General features: G+C 38.3%; 1 protein-coding gene across 2 annotated transcripts in view; it reads right to left on the bottom strand.

Annotated features, from left to right (window-relative positions):
* The window catches only part of gpc1b (glypican 1b), a 69,215-nt gene extending 55,077 nt beyond the window's left edge, over positions 1-14,138 (bottom strand). Inside the window, exons 1-2 of one of the 2 annotated variants that reach the window (XM_088014944.1) lie at positions 13,443-14,138; positions 12,786-13,327 (exon numbers count right to left, since the gene is read on the bottom strand). In XM_088014944.1, the coding sequence (XP_087871070.1) occupies positions 12,786-12,945 (160 nt within the window). In that variant the 5' untranslated portion in view covers positions 12,946-13,327; positions 13,443-14,138. Of the gene's footprint in view, positions 1-12,785 lie in introns of both variants that reach the window. The other variant, XM_088014943.1, reaches the window with a different exon arrangement.
* Positions 14,139-22,462: the final 8,324 nt, after the last annotated feature.

The following is a 22,462-nucleotide window of genomic DNA, read 5'->3' as shown; positions in this document are numbered from 1 at the left end:
TACTGTATTTGAATGTGGTTTTAATCTCAATTATTGCAACGGGAGTGTTGATTGAATGTAACAACCATTGTGGTTTTTTTTTTTATTCCTTTGTTTGTGTTTTAGACCAAATAAATTATCTAGCTATACATGTGGAAAAATGTCACAGTCAAACTCCAGACCTAAACTGCAAATCTGTGGCGAGACTTGAAAATGGCTTTTTAAAGACATGCTCGACTGCTACACCTTGCTATTTTGCAAGGAAGAAAGGATAATAATTTCACTCTATAGATGTGCAAAGCTTTTAGTGACATCCATATAAATTGTTTACTCAGAGAGATTGAATACAAATGCACCCAACACTTTTCAGACTTTATTCCTCCAAGACACTGAGTTACTCTATCATGTAAAATCCTAATAAAATACATTGACATTGGGGTGAAATTGTAAATCTTTAAAAGGGTTTAATACTCTTTGGGGAAAAAAAAACTGTTAAAATGTACAATATTTAAAGAAATCCTTAGAAAAAGCTCTCATGAAAAGGTCATTAGAGTTGAAGCTTGTTGCTAAAGTTTGGAAAAGTAAAAGGAGCGAAGGGAAAGTAAGAAAAGTGGCCAAACAGAGAAAATAAGAACAATCCTGTAACAGCAAACAAGATGACAACTGACAGTAATTACAGATTTCCCTCCATAATTATGAGGGCCATTTTTCCCAAGACCCTCTGCTTTTGAGGCCTCGGTAATCGTCTGGTCACTCCCGTGCTTCCATCTATCTCCACAAGTAAATAGCAGGTCAAGCCAAATCAGCAAACCACCGTCAACTGTGGGGGCTTGCCTTCGCTCTAAATAACCCTTGAGAAATGATGTCATAAACCTAGATCTCACTATCTAATTACAGAAAAATGTGCTTCCATAGAAAGACCAAAAAAAAAAAAAAAATCCAACTATAGACTAGTTGGGGGAAGTGGAAGAAAGACGATGAACCGCACACAGAAAGAGGGAAATAAAAAGACACTAGTGCACAGCTCAGAGCATTCACTTGGTTATTCTGCTTGCTACAAAAACCTGGAAGGAGCAAGAACTTTTAAAGTGTAACTCAGTTATACAGAAGCTGTCTCAAAAATGCAAAGGACAGAGAGGCACTCATGCTGTGCAGAGTTCTAAGGCCTGAAAGAAGTAGGCTTGTTAAGCCGCTACGGTGGCAAAGGAATACTGTAATTACATTCAAACCAAGAGTAAAAGAAGCTCCCTTTGAGGTGGTTGGCTAAAACTATAAGAACGCTGCAAAATTGTTTAGATTCAGCAGACTTTTATAAAAACATGACGTACAAATCACATTCACACAAAAATTCCTACATCAAACTTGATAGGCAGATGAGTTTCTTAGCTATAATCATGTCTCATTATTCCAGATTGCCATGCATAATTTTCCGACTTATTACAACACTGTGCGTGACTGTAAGGTCCATGCTGGTTTTATTCAATAAAATCAAATCAGAATAATGGGCCATTCTTAAAGTTTTAAATGAGTAACAGAGAAAAAAAATGTTTTTTGGAGAGCATCTGTGTGCATTTACTGTATTTGCAATGGAAATAAATGAATTCACAATGTTCTCTGCAGCTGCAGATAAGGGAAATAAGGAGGAGAGACAATGAGAGATAAAAGTCTCATAAAAGAGAAAAGACTCTAACAAAGTGGCAAACAGAGGAACTGATAACCGAACCGCTTATGAAATGGTTTATCTGGATGAAAGAGAATCTCCTGGAAATTATGAATGCCAAGAGAAAAAAAAAAGCAATAATAATCTACTTGTGTAGAGACTAATGCCTGACGGCTAAAATATGACAGTTCAATTAAATGTCCGGTTAAACAGAAACAAAGAACCGCAGGTTTGGTTGAGCTGAGGACAAGGAGGCAACGGAGCCCAAGTATGAAAACAGCATGAAAGACATTATGAAACGTTGTGAAGTGTGACATCAGAGAAGAGGTGGAGAAACATGCAGCATTTGGAGCTATTTTAAAAGCCAAGTCTTGAGAAATTGAAAACAAATATTTCTTCTCGACATTTATAACCTCATGTGAACACGCCATAAAACTTTATACTCTAGAATATCTGTGTGTTTTTAAGAAATGTTCATCTTCGAGCACCTACTTTCTTCAACCTCGGTCAAGCTGTATTTTTATACCTGTAAATACTTTACAATTAAGTCTATTCTCTTTTAAATTAGCTAAAACTCATGCTCTGAGTTAAATATGATAAAGGCTGTAAAGTTATTTTGGGCAGCATATAACATGTTGGAAGAGTCAGCTCCCATCTGCAGCAAGTACCCTTATGATAAAAACTGTTTCAAGTTACTCTTCTCTGTTTGAACTGAATTGCATGAGATTTACAGTGAATATTCTGTTCCTGTATGACACGAAGTTTCTAGAGTTGACAAATCATACGTCGTTGTTCATGTACCTGCAATCTTGGTATATTACAGATCTGTGTTGTTGATTGAAGTAAGATGTTAGCCCACTGTTTTCCTGAGGTGTTTGAGACATGTATTTTTCCAGGCAAATTTATACAAGTACCTAAGGAGGCTTGAAATTCATTTCCATCTCATCAATTTTATAATTATTATTAAAAAAAAAACAAAAAAAACATTGAAATACAAAAAGTTTGAAAATATCCAGTGCAAGAATTCACCAAAATCCAAAGTTTTCTTTTAAAAAAAAAAGCATTAAAAATGTAGTTGATGTGCAAACTAAACTTCTAGGAAAGCCAAGGCCAGATGGCCTCAACACACCTGAATCAAATGGCTGAATTCTCTCATCAGCATGTCACTCAGCTCTGCAGAGGCCTGACAATGAGCCACTCATATAAGTCAGGTGTGTTGGATAGGAATGCACCCAATAGTTGCAGGGTAGTAGCTCTTAAGCAGTAGTCTTGGGCAACTTCTATAACTTGCCTTGAAGTGTGAGAACTTGACGTAGTTCAAGTACTTAAAATTCTTTTACTTAGATTATTTTAAAGGTAAAGGTGATTTTATTTACATAGCAGATTTTCAGCAACAAGTCAATGCAAAGCACTTTGTATAAGCTGCCGAAATTAATTAATTGCTTTCAATAGAAGATTGTGAGTTATGGACCAAATCCTACAACTAACGGTGAAAGACATATTACATATTTGCCACTTTTTTTGTGAATCATTAACAAATCATGAACAAAAATCTAAAGAATGGACAAAAAAAAAGTATGTGTGTGTTTGTCACTATAATGTCACAGCCAAAAGATTACCCCCGGCATGCGTCTTATTCAGGACCGAAACTCTCCAAATTAACACTGCACAGCTGCAGACAGTGCACACGTGTGTGTTGGTTTAGGGTGTGTCGCTGTGTAGAATTCATACTGCGCGCTCTCACTTGAAATGCTCGGTGCCATCTTGGTTTGGGTCTACACACCATTTATCAAGCAGCAAGGGGCAAACGGCAGAAGTAGCTGTGGAAAAAAAGGATGCTCACGCTGTGAGATGCTGCTTGTTACTCGTCAAATCAAATACCTACCTAGTCCACAGAGAGCACAGCTGGTGGTGACAAGGCACGCGGCAGCTTAATGTGGTGCACGTAGACATTTACATGCTGAATAAAGGCCAGAAAAAAAAAAATATGCCGGCTATCAGAAAAATCCAAAATCTTCATACAATGTCAGCAAATAGGCAGCAAACTATTTCATAGCATTGACTTTGCTTTAGTTTAGAAGTCATACAGAGTTCAAACATCTGTTCTGCACACACACACGCACACACACATAACACACACACACACACACATGCAGTCACATCTGAAGTGTCCTAGACTCACAAACACATAGAAAAACTATTTTAAAAAGGACTTTCCAGTAACAAAGTAATAATTCTCCTTTAGACATGGCCAATTCACCTGAAGTGAAATGAGGTATTATGCACCAACACAACAGCCCTCAAAAGGAAACACACTCCTACACACACGCGTACACACGCAAGCATGTCCTCCCATTAAAGGTTGCGCTGACTTGCATTTATTCTCCGTTACCTAACCTTAATCAGTTTCCCGGCAACTAACCCCTGTAACATGGATTCGGTTACTTCATCATCAGCCCTAGGAAGGAGAACAACTGCCTGAAAAAGTCTTTCTTTGTACCCCGAAACATCCCAATGAGGGAAGAAAAAATAAGCCCAAGCACACACACGCACACGCACACACACACACACACACACACACACACACACACACACACACACACACATGAGTTGGAATGACACTGACAACCCCTGTGCAGCCATAAATATGAAACTGGCCTTTGCTGTCATCTTTGTGTCTGCTGCTTCTGTGTGTTCTCGCACAGGGAGAGCTCTCTGTGTGTGAACCCTTGCTCTCATATTAGTGAAGTGACGTGGAGCAAAAGACAAGAGGAGCCCAAGAGAAAAGAAGCCAGAGCAGAGAGTGAAACCGATGTGCAAAGCTGTGCAGAGTACGAGCAGCAGGTACACGTCAAGATGGAGCGTTGCGCACAAGGAGTTTGACGAAATGTTGTGATATGAAAAGATATTTCCTGTCAGAGAGAAGCTGGTCCCATCGACCTCTATTTACTCAATTAGATATGAAGGTTAGTGCTTTAAACTTGTTCCCCTGTTGAATCTATGTTTGAATCTAATATTTTAAAGTAAGAAATGAAATAGTTTGGGCATGTTTTAAAGGCCTGCTTATGTATAACATCACAACCCAATGAGCTTGTTGGGCTTGTTGGCAGTTGAAGAGGCCTCCATTATTACCCCCCCCCCAGTACCATTTTTATTATGTATGATAGAAACATCTGAGAATAAGGTGACAACCAAACCTCAAAATAATCACTAATGTTGGCATCAGTGCTTCCGATTGGTGCTACGCAAAAGGACTATTTCAGATTGTTTCAGAATGGCGGGATGGACAGATGGATTGCAGCTTCTACTGCAATCCATCAGGTTTGTCTTTTATAGGAAGAGCTGAGCCAAAAAGCAAAGCTCTCCATTTACCGGTCAATCTATCATCCAATCCTCACCTATGGTCATGAGATATGCATTGTGACAGTACGAACTAGATCAGTCACACAAGCATCTGAAATTAGTCTCTTCCATAGGTTGACTGGTACCGCTGTAAGGAATATTATGCAAATGTATTGTTATCTCAGTAACAGAGCGGACCACATTAATATTGCAAAGGTCTGTTTGGAATGCAAGAATCGATGGCTAATATGTTCCATGTCTCGTGAGTTCAACCTGCACATGCTAATGTAATATTCAGAATTGTATACCTGTCTGCCCCCATTGTGTCTACATCTGACACCTTTGATAAAGTCCAAAATTATAAAATGTCACAGAAAGTGTTGGAAGCACAAATGAGAAGGACAAGAGTAGGGAAAATGTTGATTTATCACAAATGAAATATTTAGCAGTAAGTAAGACTTTCTGATTTTGTGCAGCCGTTGTGGCTCGTGTTACCCTCGGAGATACAGTGAGGAGTTCAGTCATACAGGGGAAGCTCAGAATAGAGCAGCTGAGGTGGTTCGAGCTGATCAAGACGCCTCTCGGGCGCCCAGCTTCCAAGGCATTCTGGGCACATGCCAGATATAGGAAACCCCGGGGCAGACTCTTAATTTTCCAGCGGGGATGATTTTTCCCTTTGTCCAAGGTATGCCTCAGGTTCCCCCGTTATGAGCTGGAGGGTGACACTGGGGTGAAACATATCCATTCATCCCTTTTTTTATTCTGTTACCACTCGCAATCTGATCTGGGAAGAGCAGATAAGGATGGACAGGAGGATAAATGGATGGAGATTCTTTAACATACATTTTAGAATTTACTAAACCCTTATTTTCCTTCTGAAAAAAGCAATCTGAATGAATTTTTTGGCATTTGGACCACAGTTCATTGTCACAAGCATAAAATCTTCCGTTTCTGGTCAAGTGAAATCCGTACGACCAATTCTATCTTTTTTATCAGTTACAGATTGTCTAAAACATAGTGTGGAATCTGTAAGGCAATTGCCCAGTTTCTATGCACAAAATAATATGGATGCTTAGTTTACTAAACATATGTCTAAAATCTAGTCGAATTCTGGTGAACCAGTTTTACATATCATATACTATCTTATCCTATGAGCTGGATTTACCGTCAACTCACCAACTTTGTCAAGATGCTTTATTGCAAAATTGAATAAAACAAGACTTCCTTCTTCTTTCATGAATAAACTTCAGTTTTACTTATGAAACCTACACTGACCAAAGGTGAGTTAAAGGTATTTTGAAAAAAAAAAAAAAAACATTACATGCTGCGTCTACTGGTCTGTTGATACTTGTTCACAAAATATCTGGACTTGAAGGAAGCTTCAAAGAAACATGTCCAAACGAACGGTGTCGCAGATGTCCCCGTTTCCAAAAGGTCCAACGGTAAAGAGATATTCAATGAGACAGAACATTTTAAGTAAAGTTACTTCACAAAGAATATTTGATACTGACGACTTGTCCTCCTCTTTGTTGTTACAGACTGCCAACATGGCAAAAAAGGGAGCACAAAACCAAGTCAGCCTAAGTCAAGTCAGCAGTCCATCTGCCCTGTTTCTTTCTCTTTAGTGAACATCAAACACATGTGGTCTGTTTCATGCTCCCTGCAGCCCATTATAGCTTAATGCATCAGGAGCCTTCTCACTGACTTCAGCATTTTAACAACTTCAGTATATTCAGTCACACACACACACACACACGCGCATGCAGACACACACAAGAACAAGCGCAGACAGGCTCCCAGATGCAGGAATTGACACTCATTAAACCACAGCAGAGTTATGGGCCTGCACACTGAGATACAGAAACAACTGTTGCTTTGGCTTTAATCTGTCTAAGAGGGGTGGACTAACAGAAGCACAGAGATTTTTGCTTACATTAACCTTCAAATAAGCTTTGGCCTTCCTATCTTGAAAGCTGTTAATGAGTTCCATTTATGTGTAATTAAGAGTGATCAATTAGTTGTTGTTTTTTTTTTCTTCAATCCACAGACTAAAAACAGAGCCTCAAAGCTTATAAGATAAATGTAGTCTAGTTCATCAAATGATTGTTTTTGTCTGTCATTTCCCTCTAAATCCTAAATAGTGTCTGCTCTATCCTGATAATTATTAACCTCTAAGATAAATTATTTGCAATAAAATAGTAACATTTTTTTCATTTCCCTACAGAGAACCGGTAAGGAGAAGTTGTTTTATGCTCAACTCCATCCATCATGTAATTTTAATTAAATGAAATATGTCAATCCCAAACGAAGGAAAACATTAAGCATGATAAGATCAAACAGATACAGATAGCTATTGCATTGCAAACATTGTGAATATGTCATTCAACACAAAAGACAAAACAGTATAACGAGTCATTTGATTTATGAGAATGAGACTTTCACAATACTTTAATATACTTTAAGAATCTACATTTACTTTTTCTTATCTCTTTAACAGGTAAAGTTTAAGTCTCACAAACATATTTTAGAATCCGGTAACTAATTTAGTGTCCTTAGCAACCCTAAACGTAGGGAAATATTTTACTTGAAAATCATTTATTTTCAGTCTGTCAGTTTTTGTTTTTTTTTTCTACCTGAGCTGACACACTAGTCACACACATTTTGAAAGCAGCGCAAGGTTATTTATCAGTCCTGTGAAATAATTTGGACTCCTCATTAAATAAGCAGTTATCACAAAAGAAATATTCACTTACCGGGGAAAACAAGATTAAATTGCACTGAACAAAACCTAACCTTGTTTTGCTCCGTAAACAAAAGATGCAAACAAAAATGCTTCTCTAGCAGAGGAAAACGTTAAAACATCCCACCCCCGCATAGCGAGTGTTTCCCCATTTTGCTGAAATAAAGTGAGATGGTCTTTGTAGCCATCTCGCAGTTTCTGAAGTCAATTTGAGGAATGCTTGCCCCCACTCAAAACTTTCAATTGTGAGATGCTTAGGGGGCTTAAGGGGGTTTCTTACATGAACATTCAGTTTCCAGTCACCCCACTGCATTTCAAAAGGATAAAGATCTGGGCTTTGACTCTGCCCAAGACTTTTCCTGTTTTAGTTTCAGCCAGTCCTTGGTGGATTTGCTGGTATGCTTTTGGTATGACTGGACCCAAGTCTCGGTCAGGTTACAGGGTTCAGCTTTAATCTTTCACAGAAATGCTCAAATATTCCTCAAGCATTCTCATAGACACCATAGAACTTATTGTGGATTATACGTTGGTGAATTGGTCAGGTCCTGCTGCAGCAGCAAGGCATCCCCGCTTCATGACACTCCCACCTCGCTACACAGTTGGTAGGAGGTTCTTATCCTGGAATGTTGCATTTGACTTGCACTTGGGAAGGATATTAGCGCTTGAAACATTTTTTTTCATTTTATGTTTTATTTATACCTCAGGGTTTCTCCCAGAAAACTTGCTAAGCCCGGTGTTGCCAGGGCAGAAAATTTTAAGTTCATAGGAAATGGAAAAATATTACTGGATAATTATGTTACTGGAAGGCAATGATGATAAAGCTTAAACACAAAACTCCAGTCTCAAAAACAACAAATCAAAAAAATACAATTAAAATAAATATCAATTGTTTGCACATTTTTTCAATCCCAATTAACTAATCAGCCAGTGAATCTTAAGGCATAACGCTGACCACATTAAAGAACTGAGCAGCAGCTTAGGGATCTTCAGGGCCCCCCATAAATGTTAAGATTTTAACACAGACTGATCTGGAATTGTAACGTGATTATCAGGATCTCAATGTTCTTAAATTTAAATGAATGGTTTCAGCATCGAGAAAGCTTAATTTAATTTAAATTGTTTAACATTTAAATTCAAGGTTTTAACAAGCTAGCAAGTTTACTTTGTAAAAGGGGAAAGAACAATCTGCATAGATTATTTTGTTACGTAGTTTGTGCTCTGTTTGTCCACAAATATGTTTCTGAATGGATACCTGTTATCTCAACAAATTACAATTGTCACTGATTGCTTTTGAGCTTGGCCGATTAAACTACTGAGAGACAAATCTCAGCACGTTTCCTCTCTTAGCGTGCAGGGAACTAATTGCTTTAATCGCATTTACAGAAAGACATACAGTCATGGGTAAATTATTGTACAATAAGGGGAGAAATGGTTAAATGCAATTGTTCATCCCAGTTTTCATTGTCCAAGATGTCTCTCAGGCAGAATATTTGCTTAACACTTAATTAGTAGTAACCTAGCAAGTCAAAAGATGAGAACATTTTGCCAGGAAGTATTTTAACAAATAAGTTAAATAGTCAAAAACAACTCTTTCAGCATCAAGACTACTGCATCAATACATTTCATAGTCTAAATTTCAGAGAACCACTGAGTTCAAAACATTCCCATACTTCTCACAGTGGGTTGGTATACTGATCAGTATATATTTAAAGCCACAAACCAGTCCTTAGCAACTAGTTCTCCCTTACAGGGCTGGGGAGCAGCAGCAACACTGTCATTATCTAAACACTGGTTACAGATGACACTCCATAGCATCACACGGCTCAGTCAGTATGTAGCAACCAGCAATCAGCAACAACAAAAATACAGCATGGGAAAAATCAATGCCAAAATGTTACCAGCCTTCCTGCAGATGTCTCACACTGCTTGCCTCTTTGTTCTAGCCTATGTGACATTGAGGATCTAACACTCATTGGCTGCCAGCTGCTTTCAAAGACCCACAGACGCCTCTCTCTTTAAGAGCCGATGAGAGAGAGACACACGGAGATGAAAAATGTCATCCCCTGAAAGACAAAAAGATAAGTCATCAAGACTGTAATGATGGGGCGGGACAGGGAGGGGGCAGCGCAAGCAGGAGACGGATGACTATGATGAAAATCAATCTTCCATTTTTGGTAAACAGTGACAAAAAAATCTGTTTCCCAAACTGATTACGCTTTCCGCAGTCGAATCATCACGCTCATTCTAAAAGCATCCATCGGTTTACTTTATTCCCTGCCAATGTGTTTTTCATTTTTTAAAGCGGTGGGCTTATAATGCTGCAATGGGCCAGTAAACATTGCTTCAACACAGTGATAACAAACAGCTTACTCTTAACTCAACAGCTTTCTTCTGTGGGACCTCTCCGGGGGGAAATTACTTAGAAATAAGGGGGCTATCAACAATGCTTTATGAGGCGTATCACTGTGGAAGCAATATCTGGAAATTGTTTCCCGTCACTTACGGAACATAATTAACCAAAGACTGGGGTATGATGTGGTGATGTTGAATATTTTCTACTTTTATATTTTTGCTACAAGTTACTGTGATTAAAAAAAGTTAATCAAAGCAAGTAAAACAAATAAAAACTCTAAATCATGAATCTTAACATGTTAAAAGTGTTTTATTATGGACACTTTGTGACGGTAAAGGAAAAAGTTAACAGCCTCGTGCAGTAATAGTTTCCATATTCGGGACTGAGCAGTCCAGTGGCTATTTAAATAGTTTAACTGGAAATCCCTTTCAGAGTTGAGGAGCAGTCGTCTCACATCTTCCTCCCAGCCAAGTCTGAATCTGGCTGATGCAGTTGACATGTGACCTTGAATCAGACTCAGTCAATACATTAATAAGTTGATCAAGCAATGGTGTCACAGTGGGAAATACCCTTCTGCAGATGTCGGGGATTATCTACACTGTTGACTTGGCTCACAATCTGAAAGCATAAAATTAAACCTTCCATTTTTTACAAGGTGTTTATTGTGCCAGACTACAACCAATGAATAACTGATGTTATTTCTGACTAAGAGCCAAGTAGCAAGAACAGAAAACAATTTTTCCTGCAATTCTCTAATTATATAAGTTCTCATAGTAACAAAACCTTTTTTTTTTTTTTACATAAAAGAAAGTGTTGACACTAAACTTACTGATTGATGCTGGCTTTTGAAAGGACTTCTTCAATGTGGCCAGTCAAGTAAACTAGGCAATTCTTCTGCTAGCTATTACCCCTTGCAACTGGTACTTGTGAGGATATAATAATGTGGAAGAACAGTCCCATCACATTAGATGATGCACTTAGTCAGCATTTATATTAAATTGTAGGGCTGGATAAAATGACTGAAAAACTTACAATGATATGAGCATTTTACATTAGTCTGCATCGATAATTATTTGTTTTTTGTTTTAAATATTCAAAATACTACTGTCAAACTAGTGATGTGACAAGAGCAGAACAAAAAAATGACATAAGGTTATGCTCAAAAATGTTATTTTGAAAACTAGCCTTTTTTTTTTCTTTGCTCAGGTCTATAAATAATTGAAAAAATGATAAAGATACCTGTTATTTTAGCAGCTTTGGGAATATTTGTTGTGTTGTCATTCCAAAGAAAATTAATTAAATGTGATTTTTTTTTTTACAAACGAAAATTGCATAAATAAGGTGATACCACAAAGCCATGCTATTTTTACTTAGGGTTATCATTCTATGAGAATCTCTGTACAGATCGTGCCTATCCTCACCCTCTGAGGTAATAACTTCTGAAGCTCATTCCTGGAAACCAGGCAAGTTTGATGCAAGGTAATAATATTTTTCTCTTTGCAAACTGTCTTAAAAGACTGTAACATGCTCACTAGAACAGCTTGTGTACTACACTTAAAAAACTTTCAAGTTGTAAAGTGTGCAAATAAACGCTTTCACTCTAGCTATAGCTACTTTATGCAAGATAACTATATTTGGTTTTGAGGCAAGAGTTAGAGTCTTCCGACTATCCCACAAATTTTCAACTTGTAGGGGCCGTTGTGTTCATTTTTCCAAATTAAAATGCACAAATCTCAGCCTAAAAACAGGTTCAAGTTCGTTCTTTTCTATTAATATAGCAAAACATGCTGAAAAAGTAAAATTTCCTAATTTTTCTGTGATGGGAATTGCTATAAAAACTTTCAAAACCCCTTCTTTATAAAGTAGTTGTGTGCAAGTGAATGTCCGAAAGGTTCACTTTTCTACTCTGTTCGTGTGATGGATATTGTAGCTTCAGAAACCTGCTGTAAACTGATGTGTTATTTGAAGAGCCAGAAAGCACCTCGCTGAATTCCAAAGGAGGCAAAGCTGCAATCGTACAACCTGCAAAAAGGGGGGGCTTGTGACTGACATCAGGCCATGGATGACACAGTGAGAAACAATATATCTGCACAGTCACACCACTGGGCTAAGTGACTGTCTGGTAGCTTACAATGTTGGCCTCCCTGCCACATCAGAACATATTGAAGAAGAGGTCAGATTAGAGAGTATCTTCTAGAAGAGAACCTCAGTAAGAAACTCTTAAAGAGACACAGAAAGCAAGGCACAACATCTGTGCCTTGTGTTAAGCGTAAAAAAGATTTTGCAGGGCATTTTTTTCCTTTTTTTTAATGAGGGATCAAACAAACTTATTTCCTATGGTGCCTCTGCTCTGTCTCAATAACTTTTCAAAGCAGCGTTTCATCTACAGAGCCTGAAGCCATATCTCCTCTACTTCACAGTACCATGTGACATCAAATGAGTGTGACAACAGATTTAAGAGGAGTAAAGATAGATTCTTTCCTTGTACTCTCATGCAAACAATAAATAGGAAAATACTTTACATTTCTTCCGTTTCCCTTTGAATATGATGCTCACATTAGTATTTTTATTATTATTATTATTATTTTTAAACTAGATACAAAGTTCGTTTGTATCTAATTTGAGTCAATTTTTGTATAAATGGGAAAATAACCCACATATAATGAAATGCAGCTTGGCTTCCAAAATGAAAGCATTTTGAAGGCGCTTACCTGACATTTCAAACTGTGGGACACCATCCTGGCTGAATCCCTTTCCGCCGTAAAACCGCTGAATGTCCGAACAAGTCCGGGCTTTGCTGGACCCTTTGTCCCCAAAGGCTGGCGCTGTGAGAGAGCACAGCGCCAGAGCCGCCAGGATGAAGAAATCCATTCCTGCTGACCAGTGTGGCTTTGGACTTGGTCTGGAGGAAATCCAAGCGACAACTAAGCGACTTAGTATAAAGCTGAAAGTACAATGAATTCGGGGCTGGTGCTGTGGTGCGTAAAATATCCTCCACCTTCTTTCTCTCTTATACTCTTCAGTGCGTCTGCAGCTTCTGTGGCTGTTCTGTGCGCGCTGCTGCGCGGCACAGGAGCAATTCCTCTCAGCCCAGATGTCCCGTCTCTTGTTTAATCCACTTAAGCCAGCGCAGCCAGGGCAGACGCTTATTATTTTCTCCCCCAAAAAATATGTCAAATGTTCTTTTGCTGAAGGGTTACTCTGTAGAGATCCCCGGTCTCACTCAGCTACCCGTGGAGCTTTTTTGGCTGACCTAAAGAGAGGCAAGCAAGAGATGCAAGAATTAGGTTACCCGGCTGAAATACGCTATTTTAAGTCACGCCAGAAATAAGCGCTGCACTGGTGCAGCGCTGGCTGTGTTGACTCACGCCTGCCCGGCTTTAACGTGAGGAATCCGAGTGCAGAGGTGCACACACCGGCAGATACCGCAGCTCAGGCTCTTCTGGACGATGATGTGCCAGCGCTGCCACTCTGTGGAAAAGGGAGGGAGGCGGGGAGAAGCAGGCAGACAGAAAGAGGAGGATGAAAGGGAAGGGAAGCAGAGCTTTAAAGCAACTCCGGCTATCTCTTGTTGCTTTCTGACACAGTCATGCTTATTTGGTTTGGATTTTTTTTTTTTTTTTATCCAAATTTTAAGCATACCACGCCTCAATAGTTTACAAAGTATCTTCTCTTTATCGTGGCACACTGATTTGTATAAGAGTGTAAACATGCCTGGTTCCCAGGAGAGGAAAATGCCGTGTGGGTCTCGTCACGTCAGGAATGTGTGCTGGCTGGACTTGCTCACCATCAGCCAGGTGTCACACATGAACTGCAGGCTGGTCCCTTTCAGTTCGCAGTACTGGATACCCTCCTCTGAGAGTGTCTGTTGAGTGGAAGGCATCACTCTACAAGACGCAAGTCATGTCCAACAAATCAGCATCTGTTCTAGGCTGCTTCCAGGTTACCTGTCACCAAATGAATGCCTTCATTATCCACAGTTTCTTTATGTTTGCCTCCTAAATCTGGGTAAACACCACAATGTGGACAATATTGCCTCTCTGCTAATTTTAAATTCCTTAGATGTCAAAGAAAGAAAAAAAAACACCCTAAAACCAACTCTGTAGCTTTATTTAAACTTAAATGTTGTGTGTTGTGTGTTTTTCATTGCCGGTTTTGGCTGTGTGGTGAAATTGCTTATTTATCTGTTTATCTGTCCGTCCATCCATCTATCTATCAATCCTGCAGAAAGGAAATCAGATCACCTTTGTAGCTGCTGTTGTTTTTAAGCTACAGAGCAACATTTATTTTGTTATGAACTATTTCGATTGATCTGAACGCTAAGTCAGACCAGTAAGTTTAATTGTGTTTGTTAGGTGAAAATAAAAATCATCCAGGTGTCAGGTCCCTCTGTGGTTCCCTGTGCAGAAATCTGCAACCTGACCTGTGTGCAGCCTGTCTTTAAATGCCTTTGACAATCTATTATTTTCAATAGAAATAATATTATTTCAAATTAATGATTGTTTAGTAATCCAGACTGAGTTATTTTCTTGCACCTGACATGTGTTCAAACCAATAACCCGGTTTGTAAGTTAACTCAGATTGTGTATTTTGACCCAGTTGGTTTTGGTGTGCAGCTTCATCATACTCGCAGGAATTTCACACACAGTTTGCCTTTATAACACTGTTAATAGGAGCATTAACTTCAGTTTATTTGTGCAAGTAAATCTAGTGTGACTCTGTGAACTTATGACATAGGTTTATGATAGCAGCACACATGCCTTTCCGTCAGTTTAAAATGTTATACTGTTATTCCACTCACTGGGAGTGTGAAATTTGATTAGTCTGTTTTGAATGGCATCACCTTTTTACGGAAAAAAAAAGAAAAAAAAAAAAGTAAAGATTGCTTTTTTTAAGTAAGATCCCACTAGTATGGTAGGTTAGGGGAGGACGGAGTGCTGAACTTGGAATGAAGGACAGTCATGAAGAGAGAAAAGAATGACAGTCAAGAAGAAAACCTTTTTGGTAAACCGAGCCATTTCCTGTCCTCAAATTCTTCCATTTCCAGAGTCAGATATTGTTTACAAATACATTTAAAAATGCTACACTATAATTAGCCTTTTCCTCTTGACTGCTGGCTCCAAATAACAAGGAGAGTAACTCGCATATCAGTAGCTGACAAATGGCCACTCTTGCATCCTATTATTAAAGCTCTGAAATGAACGAATGAATTAAACATTCATTTGGGAATGTCAAGTGTCTGCCTCTGTTTGTGAGTGAGCGTGTGTTTTTGTGTGTGTGATGGAGGAGCGGGGGGGCCAAAGCTGGCAATTCACCTGCACAGCAGCTTTCCGATATTGAGATATGTAACTGTGACAAAAAAATAAATAATAATTTGCCTTGCTTTTCTTCCTGCTATGAGAGAAATTGAACCGTATTAAGAACACGTGGCGAGTGGCTACCAGAATAAGTGGACTCAACCTATATGTGTGATAAGACAATACCCTGTACCGCAGATAGATCTGTGAATGCATGACACATGTGCACCTTTATGTTTTTTTTTTCTCAGCAGCATTTGGTTTGTGAAACCTGAGTTTATGTGTCTGACTGTGTTCCACATGTGGTCATAGGTCGGCTCTGCTGTTGAAGGACTGATTGGCCCTCTACTGTCTGGTATGGAGATTATATAATTAATGCTCAATAAAGCCACAGAACAGCCATGTTTTCTTCCGACTGCTTCTCATTGAAGTTTTATTGCCTGTGACCATGAAAGGCTTCCTAATGAGGAGCAGGATGCAGGGGGAAGTCAAGCAGACCAGCAGAATGGTAGCAAAGACAGAGAGGAGTGCTGGGTGAGAGGCCATAAATAAGCAACAGTCAGTTTATTGTACATGTGCAATAATTATGTGGTAAGCATTTTTAGGGCATGGTGTGGTTTCCAGTGAAAATTACATGCATGCTCAGTTCCTATAGCATCATAAGCTCGCAGCGAACGTGTTCAGAGAAAAAATGTGATTCAGAAAATACATTATTTGTTCTTATCTTTTAACACAAAATCTATAGTAAAAAAAAAAATGCATTGTGCTTTATCAAGTCCAAGGACTCTAAAGCATTTTACATTGCAAACAGTCATTCACCTATTCATTCATGTACACATTCACACACTGATGGCAATGAGCTACATTGTAGCTACAGCTGCCCTGGGGCAGACTGACAGAAGTGAGGCATCAACATGCAAGGTGGGTGTTGTGTCTTGCCCAGGGTCGCGACTGGGATGAACAGAGTGGGGGTTTGAACTGGCAACCCATCGATTACAGGACAAATCCTGACCTTCTGAGCCACCGCCTCCCTTAGCTGTGCAACTTATAAGATGACAAGGAAAGCAGAATGCAATGTTTTCAAAATGTTATTACCAATAAGTGTGGATTGTGTTTGTATTCACCCCCCTTTACTCTGATGCCCTTAAGCAAAAATCCAGTGGAACCAAGTCACCTGGATAAACAAACATGATCTTTATGGGAATGTAGCCCAAAGCAGCCGCTGTTAAAATAAATAAATAAATAAATAAATAAATAAGGAGGCCTTTTTGCAGAGTGGCACAAGCCATGTAGTGGACACAAAAAATATAATCAGTAAAAAAGTGCTCCAAAAACTGAACCTTTTAGTCTATCCAGTAATAACATAGATCATAAATACTCTATTCCTACAGAGAAAATTTATGGTGGCATCATCCTGCTTTGGTGAAGCTATTATTTAGCAAGGTCAGAATTGATGGAAAAGATGGATGGAGTTATAAACATGACTAAATCCACTATGAGTTTCTTAAGGAGCAGGTTCTCCTTCATTCCAGCTAAAATAACATCTCTGATGGACAATATCTTCCACCCCTTGTTCCAGTTCAAGCTGCTAGTGAACTGGAGAGCTGCTTCAGTAACAAACTTCTGCATCCGTTTCAGAAAGTTGTTTAGACTTTGTAACCATCCCTGATCCCGACAAAATCAAAGTATTTATATGTCCATGCTGGTGGAATCACCTACTCTTCTTACTCATTTTAAAATAAAATGTCCGCTGTTATTGCACATCATGTTTTTTTCTCTCTTTTTTTTCCCCCTTTAACCAGATAAACCCTGTTGAGATCTATATCTCATTTTCAAGAGGGACCTGGTCTGCAATACACCACAACCTGGTTACAAAATAAAACTAATTAATGCATAAAAACTAATTAATACATATTTAATTAGTTTAATTAGTTTAATTAGTTTTTCTGTAATTATATTTATTGTAAATAGTCTATATATATATATATATATATATATATATATATATATATATATATATATATATATATATATATATATATATATATATATATGTATTATTTTGTAATGGTCAATGTTCATGCATATTATATACAGTTTAGAAAAAGTGATCCAACTCAGTTGCACATCCTTTGGAGGGTGAGTTTGATATGTCTATTTCTAACAACTGCACAGTATTTTTAGCTAAAGTCTTGTACAGTATATTACTATGATTATTGTTAATCTTGTTTTCATATATTGCTTTTAACTATTTAAGAACTTTTTTGTTTGCACCTTTATATTTGTTGCTGATGTTACTCCTGATTTTCCACGTTTGTGGGACAATAAAAGCTGCATCTATTCTATTCTATTCTACTATACTTTGTGTTTATTAGATTGAAAGTGTCTTTTGATTCCGGTGTATTGAAGCAGAGGCGGATGGAAAAGATGCATAATCCCGGCCCTCACTCCCTGGAGTTGGAGACCCCTAGACTAATCTTATTACTGTATGACAGTGTGACTGACAAGTGTTTATGATTTTACATAATATAAATGAAGGCCTCTACTATAGATGTTATCTTTATGATCTATGTTAATGTGATAACATGACACTACAACTGACTGAAGTCCAATATAATTATGCATAAACACTCAAGTACTCAAATTTGCCTTGGTATAGAATAAAGATAGTCACATTTGTACTTTACAGAGCAAATATTGCACTAAAGTAATGCAGTGTCAACGTGTATTCAAATAAAGAAACAAAGTTCACCTTTTATGATCTTTTCTATTTGGAAAAAGCACTTTTAGCTCATCTTAGTAAGAACACCATATCATCCCACCAGTCACAATTGTGACCGATCATAAAACACACTTTTTCATATATTTTTCCACAATTTTTTTTTTTTTTTTTCCCCTTGGTTAGTTCAAAGGGCTATAAATGACATCTGATTTTAATATTTTCATGTCTTGGAAAAAATTGGGATTAAATTGTTTAAATCGTTTTTTTATATGGAACACTGCAGCAGACAAGCACAGACTGCTCTCATCACACTCATGAATAGAGTTTTATGTGGATATCAAAATGAGTCTGGTGCGGTCCAATCTGATAGAAGACACACATATTCAGGCACAAACTCATTTTCCCCACAAAATAAAAGTGATATAGTGAGCACGCTGCAGGACTGGCTAATCTACAAGCTCCACTGCTGAGCCTCAGAGTTTCTCTGTAAATATCACCGTGTTGTTTCAACAGATGTAATCGGCCTTTAGAGGGAGATCATCGTGTCCTCTCCCTAAAGCCAGTCTCATCCCATGTTCTTGCAGATACCATCGATTCTTCATCCGCTCTGGGTTTTAATGTCAACCATTAGCCAGGGTTCAGCACATCCACGGGAGTGCTTAAGTACCACACATTACTCACCAGATCTATCTTTTGCTTTCTGTGTTCATTGTCTCAGTTATTCAGTCCATTACACTTATTTTTTTTTCCCATAGTGTAGAAAATTCCCTGATGTCATCTTCACATTCTCATATTTGTAGTAGAGGAATTTATCATCATACCTTCATCTTTAACTTTGAAGCTACTATGCAAAACTGTTAGGTTTTTGACAACGGCTCCTGTTCCTTTGTCCTTTGTCATTGTGTTACACTGGAAATTGTCCTCTTTCAATAAAAGACACTCTCAGTTGCCAAAGACAAATGATCAGAGGACAAAAGGAATACTTGCTAGTACTTGCAGGAGGACGAGATATGTTATTTTAGAAAAAAGTTCCAATAATTGAGGAAAACATTAAGGGTTTGCTGGGAAGGGGTGGTGTGATAGGAAGGAAGATAACGTAATGAGGGATGGCCTTAGGAGAATGAAAAAGAATAAAGTTTAGAGAAGGAAAGCAAGTTAGCGCTGAGTAAAATAAAAAAAAATACTTTTCTTAATTGTTTTCAGTTGACTGTAAACTTTGTCACATACATAGAGAAAGCACCTACCTAATTTCTATTGGTATATTTTAAGTCTAACATTTACACTCTGTATGAACACACATCCATCCATCCATCCATCCATCCATCCATCCATCCATCCATCCATCCATCCATCCATCCATGCATCATTTAAATATCTTCTGCTGTATCCAGATTCAGGTCAATATATATTGCAGCTGCCCTTTCTTTTTCTCTCACAGTCTGACATTGAATCAAACTAAACCTTTACACTTTTAGGTTAGCTACGATTCCCATAATTATTGAGTTCAAGGTTTGGATTTGCAAAAATAATGTTTCCTAACGTGTTTCCCTTAAGAAGAGGTGAAACTGAAATTCCGAAACTGATCCCACACCTTCTGTAAAATGTAATTCATGCAAATCTGATCTGGGGTCAACTAACTCAAACTCCTCTTGGCTTCTTTTTAGTTCTGTGACATATCTTTGTTCAGGCTGGCAGCACCTCCCTCCCCGCTGGCCTCGGGAACAGTGGGAGGCAGAAACTCTGTGCAGTTCTCAGCCCCCTATGAGGAGTCCGACATTATTTTCCCACTAACACTTAAGATTATCTACACATTCCTGCAGCATTCCTCAGTCCTCCTCTGCACACAGGGCGCTTTATCACATGACTAGCGCTCTCATCTTCACAATTTGAGTTTAATGAGAGAGATGTCAGGAAAAAGTAGGACGCATCAGTGCCGACTGCATCTGAACACTGGATACAAAGTAACTGTGTCAGTGCTAATTCTTCCCACCTTAGTAAACTGACTTTGACAAACTGACTTTTCTTTTTTTTTTTTTTTTTTTTCAAAGACCAGACATTGAAGTGCAGCAGAGGAAGTGTACTGGTGTTTTCTCAGCTTTTTCATTCGTTTCTCATTGGAAATTGCCGTTTAGACGGATTGTTCACTCAGCACTTCTTTCTCATGGTGTCATAAAGTGAACTGTAAAACAAATTTCACCTATAAATCTGTCAGTTGTGAACAGCTTGAGTATGGATGGATTTCAAATGAAGCTGTAATGCTGTGTTAAAAATGAGAAAAAGCTGTGTGATGATGCTGTTGGAAAGCCCCCTCTGCTTGGCTTGTGATTCACACAGGCAGAGTGACATGACATGACCGACTGAATTGCATTTACAGTAACTTTGTATCCGTCAGTTGTCCTAATATGGAGAGTCTTTAGAAAAGCTCTCTTTTTAGGACCTGATTTCTAGTGAAAGAAGCGGCAGGAATTTTCATTGTGGTACGTGTCTCTTTGATTTTAGGAAAATTGTCTCCTTACAGAAATAATGGAGTAGGATAGAACAGAATATATTTTACTGATCCCAAAGGAGAAGATGCCTATAATTGACAATGCTTGTAACTTATGAAAAGAGATAAGAGACACAATAGTTCAAATTCAGTCATATTTAATTAAAATATGACTGAATAAATAACCTTTTTATAAAGGTTTATTATGTCATGTTAGAAGGTCTAACGTCTGCTCACTCACTCAAGAATAAAGTTTAAAGAGAATTTAAGGAACAATCAAATCAGCAAGAAAAGTTTTTGTTGTTGTTGGTGTCCAAAATCACTCAGGCATGAAAAGCAGAGGTTATACTATAAGAATGAGGATGAAGCCCCCAAAGGCCCAAATAATTGATTTCCACTCATTCATAGTCTGCAGAATTTGTTGATGACTTGCACTCCTGAATCTGTAATCCAAGCCAATCGATGACACTCATTTATCTTGAGTCATATACGAACTCTCTATCCAACAAGTCGAGCAAATTCAAATAAAAGACTGACTTCAGGTTTATGCTCCATCACTAAAATGGGAGCTAATATAACACATTGTTCAGAAGTCATGTTGATAGATAAAACTATTCAAAGCAAGAATAATTATCAAATAATATTTAGGTTTAAACCGCTACAGATAGACAGAAAGGCAAAGGGAGTTGAGAATGGCACCCATAGGACCCGTGGAACATTCACAGCAGTGCTCATCCGTCTCCAGGACCTGAGGAAGAAAGCTGGCCGTGGCATGACAAACGGAGCAGACCTGAGAGAGAACTCTGCTCTGCATGCAGGCCACCCTTGAACACATGTGACATCCATGCAAAAAAGACCTACAAACAATCACACGCACGCCTATGACTCAATTCTCAGCCTCCTTAATCACACCTCAAATTACAGTAACACCCACAGCGACCCCACTGGTCTAATTGGAATGGGGGCTCATGCTAGAAGGGCCACATTTTTCTTTAGCTGGCCTTTGTCATGTGGAGACAGTTAATCTGTTTTCTTAACTGCCTGACTTCCCCATTGACTAATGTTCAGGCCCACTGCTGTGCCTTATTAAAGCACAATACATTCCAATGACACACTCAATCTAGTCTTTTGTTTTGTCCACCGGGCCGTCAGTAACTTTGTGTCTCTTGTGGACAAGCGCATGGCTGAGCATGGACAGTGTGCATGGAAAATGCTCTTATTACAAATCGCACTCATGTAACCGTACACCTTTTTTTTTAAAGACCTTGTGTTCGATTTTATTTTCATTTCAATTTGGCCTCTAATGAGCTCTATTTGGGCTCATTGATTATTGTGAAATATGGCAGATTATCAAAGTAAATTTAAATTCTGGTGAAGATATTATTTATTGGAGTCAAATAGCTACATTTCCCAGTTATGTACTCTGTGTAGATTTGAGAAAGTTCCACTGTTTTTCAAAGCACTTAATGTAACCGAAATTCATGCGGAGCCAACGAGAAAAATTATGTGACAACAAGCTGTCCATGAAAAGACCAAAATTGTAAAGGTGGAAAAATTAAAAAGGGTGAAATAACCAACAGCTTTTCTCCTTATGTGACACACCCATCACAGCAGTTGTCAATTCAGTAACCATGTATTTGAAATTTCTGACAACCACATACTATTTGTCATACATCGTATTGGAAAGAAAAAAAAAATCCATCCAGAGTGTTTGTCAAGAGCAAGATGCAAGAGAAGTTTTCTGTTTTTGCTTAGTATGAATTGGGTCCAAGTGTTTGTAACCACATTAAACTGTTCAAGACCTGGACATGTTACCATGGTGACTCAGAGGACAATACTAAAACAGACAGGACAGACAACTGTGTGTGCGCAGCTTCAAACTTC

This window comes from Poecilia mexicana, unplaced genomic scaffold, assembly GCF_051168715.1.
Source record: "Poecilia mexicana isolate PSO_F unplaced genomic scaffold, ASM5116871v1 scaffold_17, whole genome shotgun sequence".
In the NCBI taxonomy this organism is placed as follows: domain Eukaryota; kingdom Metazoa; phylum Chordata; class Actinopteri; order Cyprinodontiformes; family Poeciliidae; genus Poecilia; species Poecilia mexicana.
This window is presented reverse-complemented; position numbering and strand designations above follow the sequence as displayed.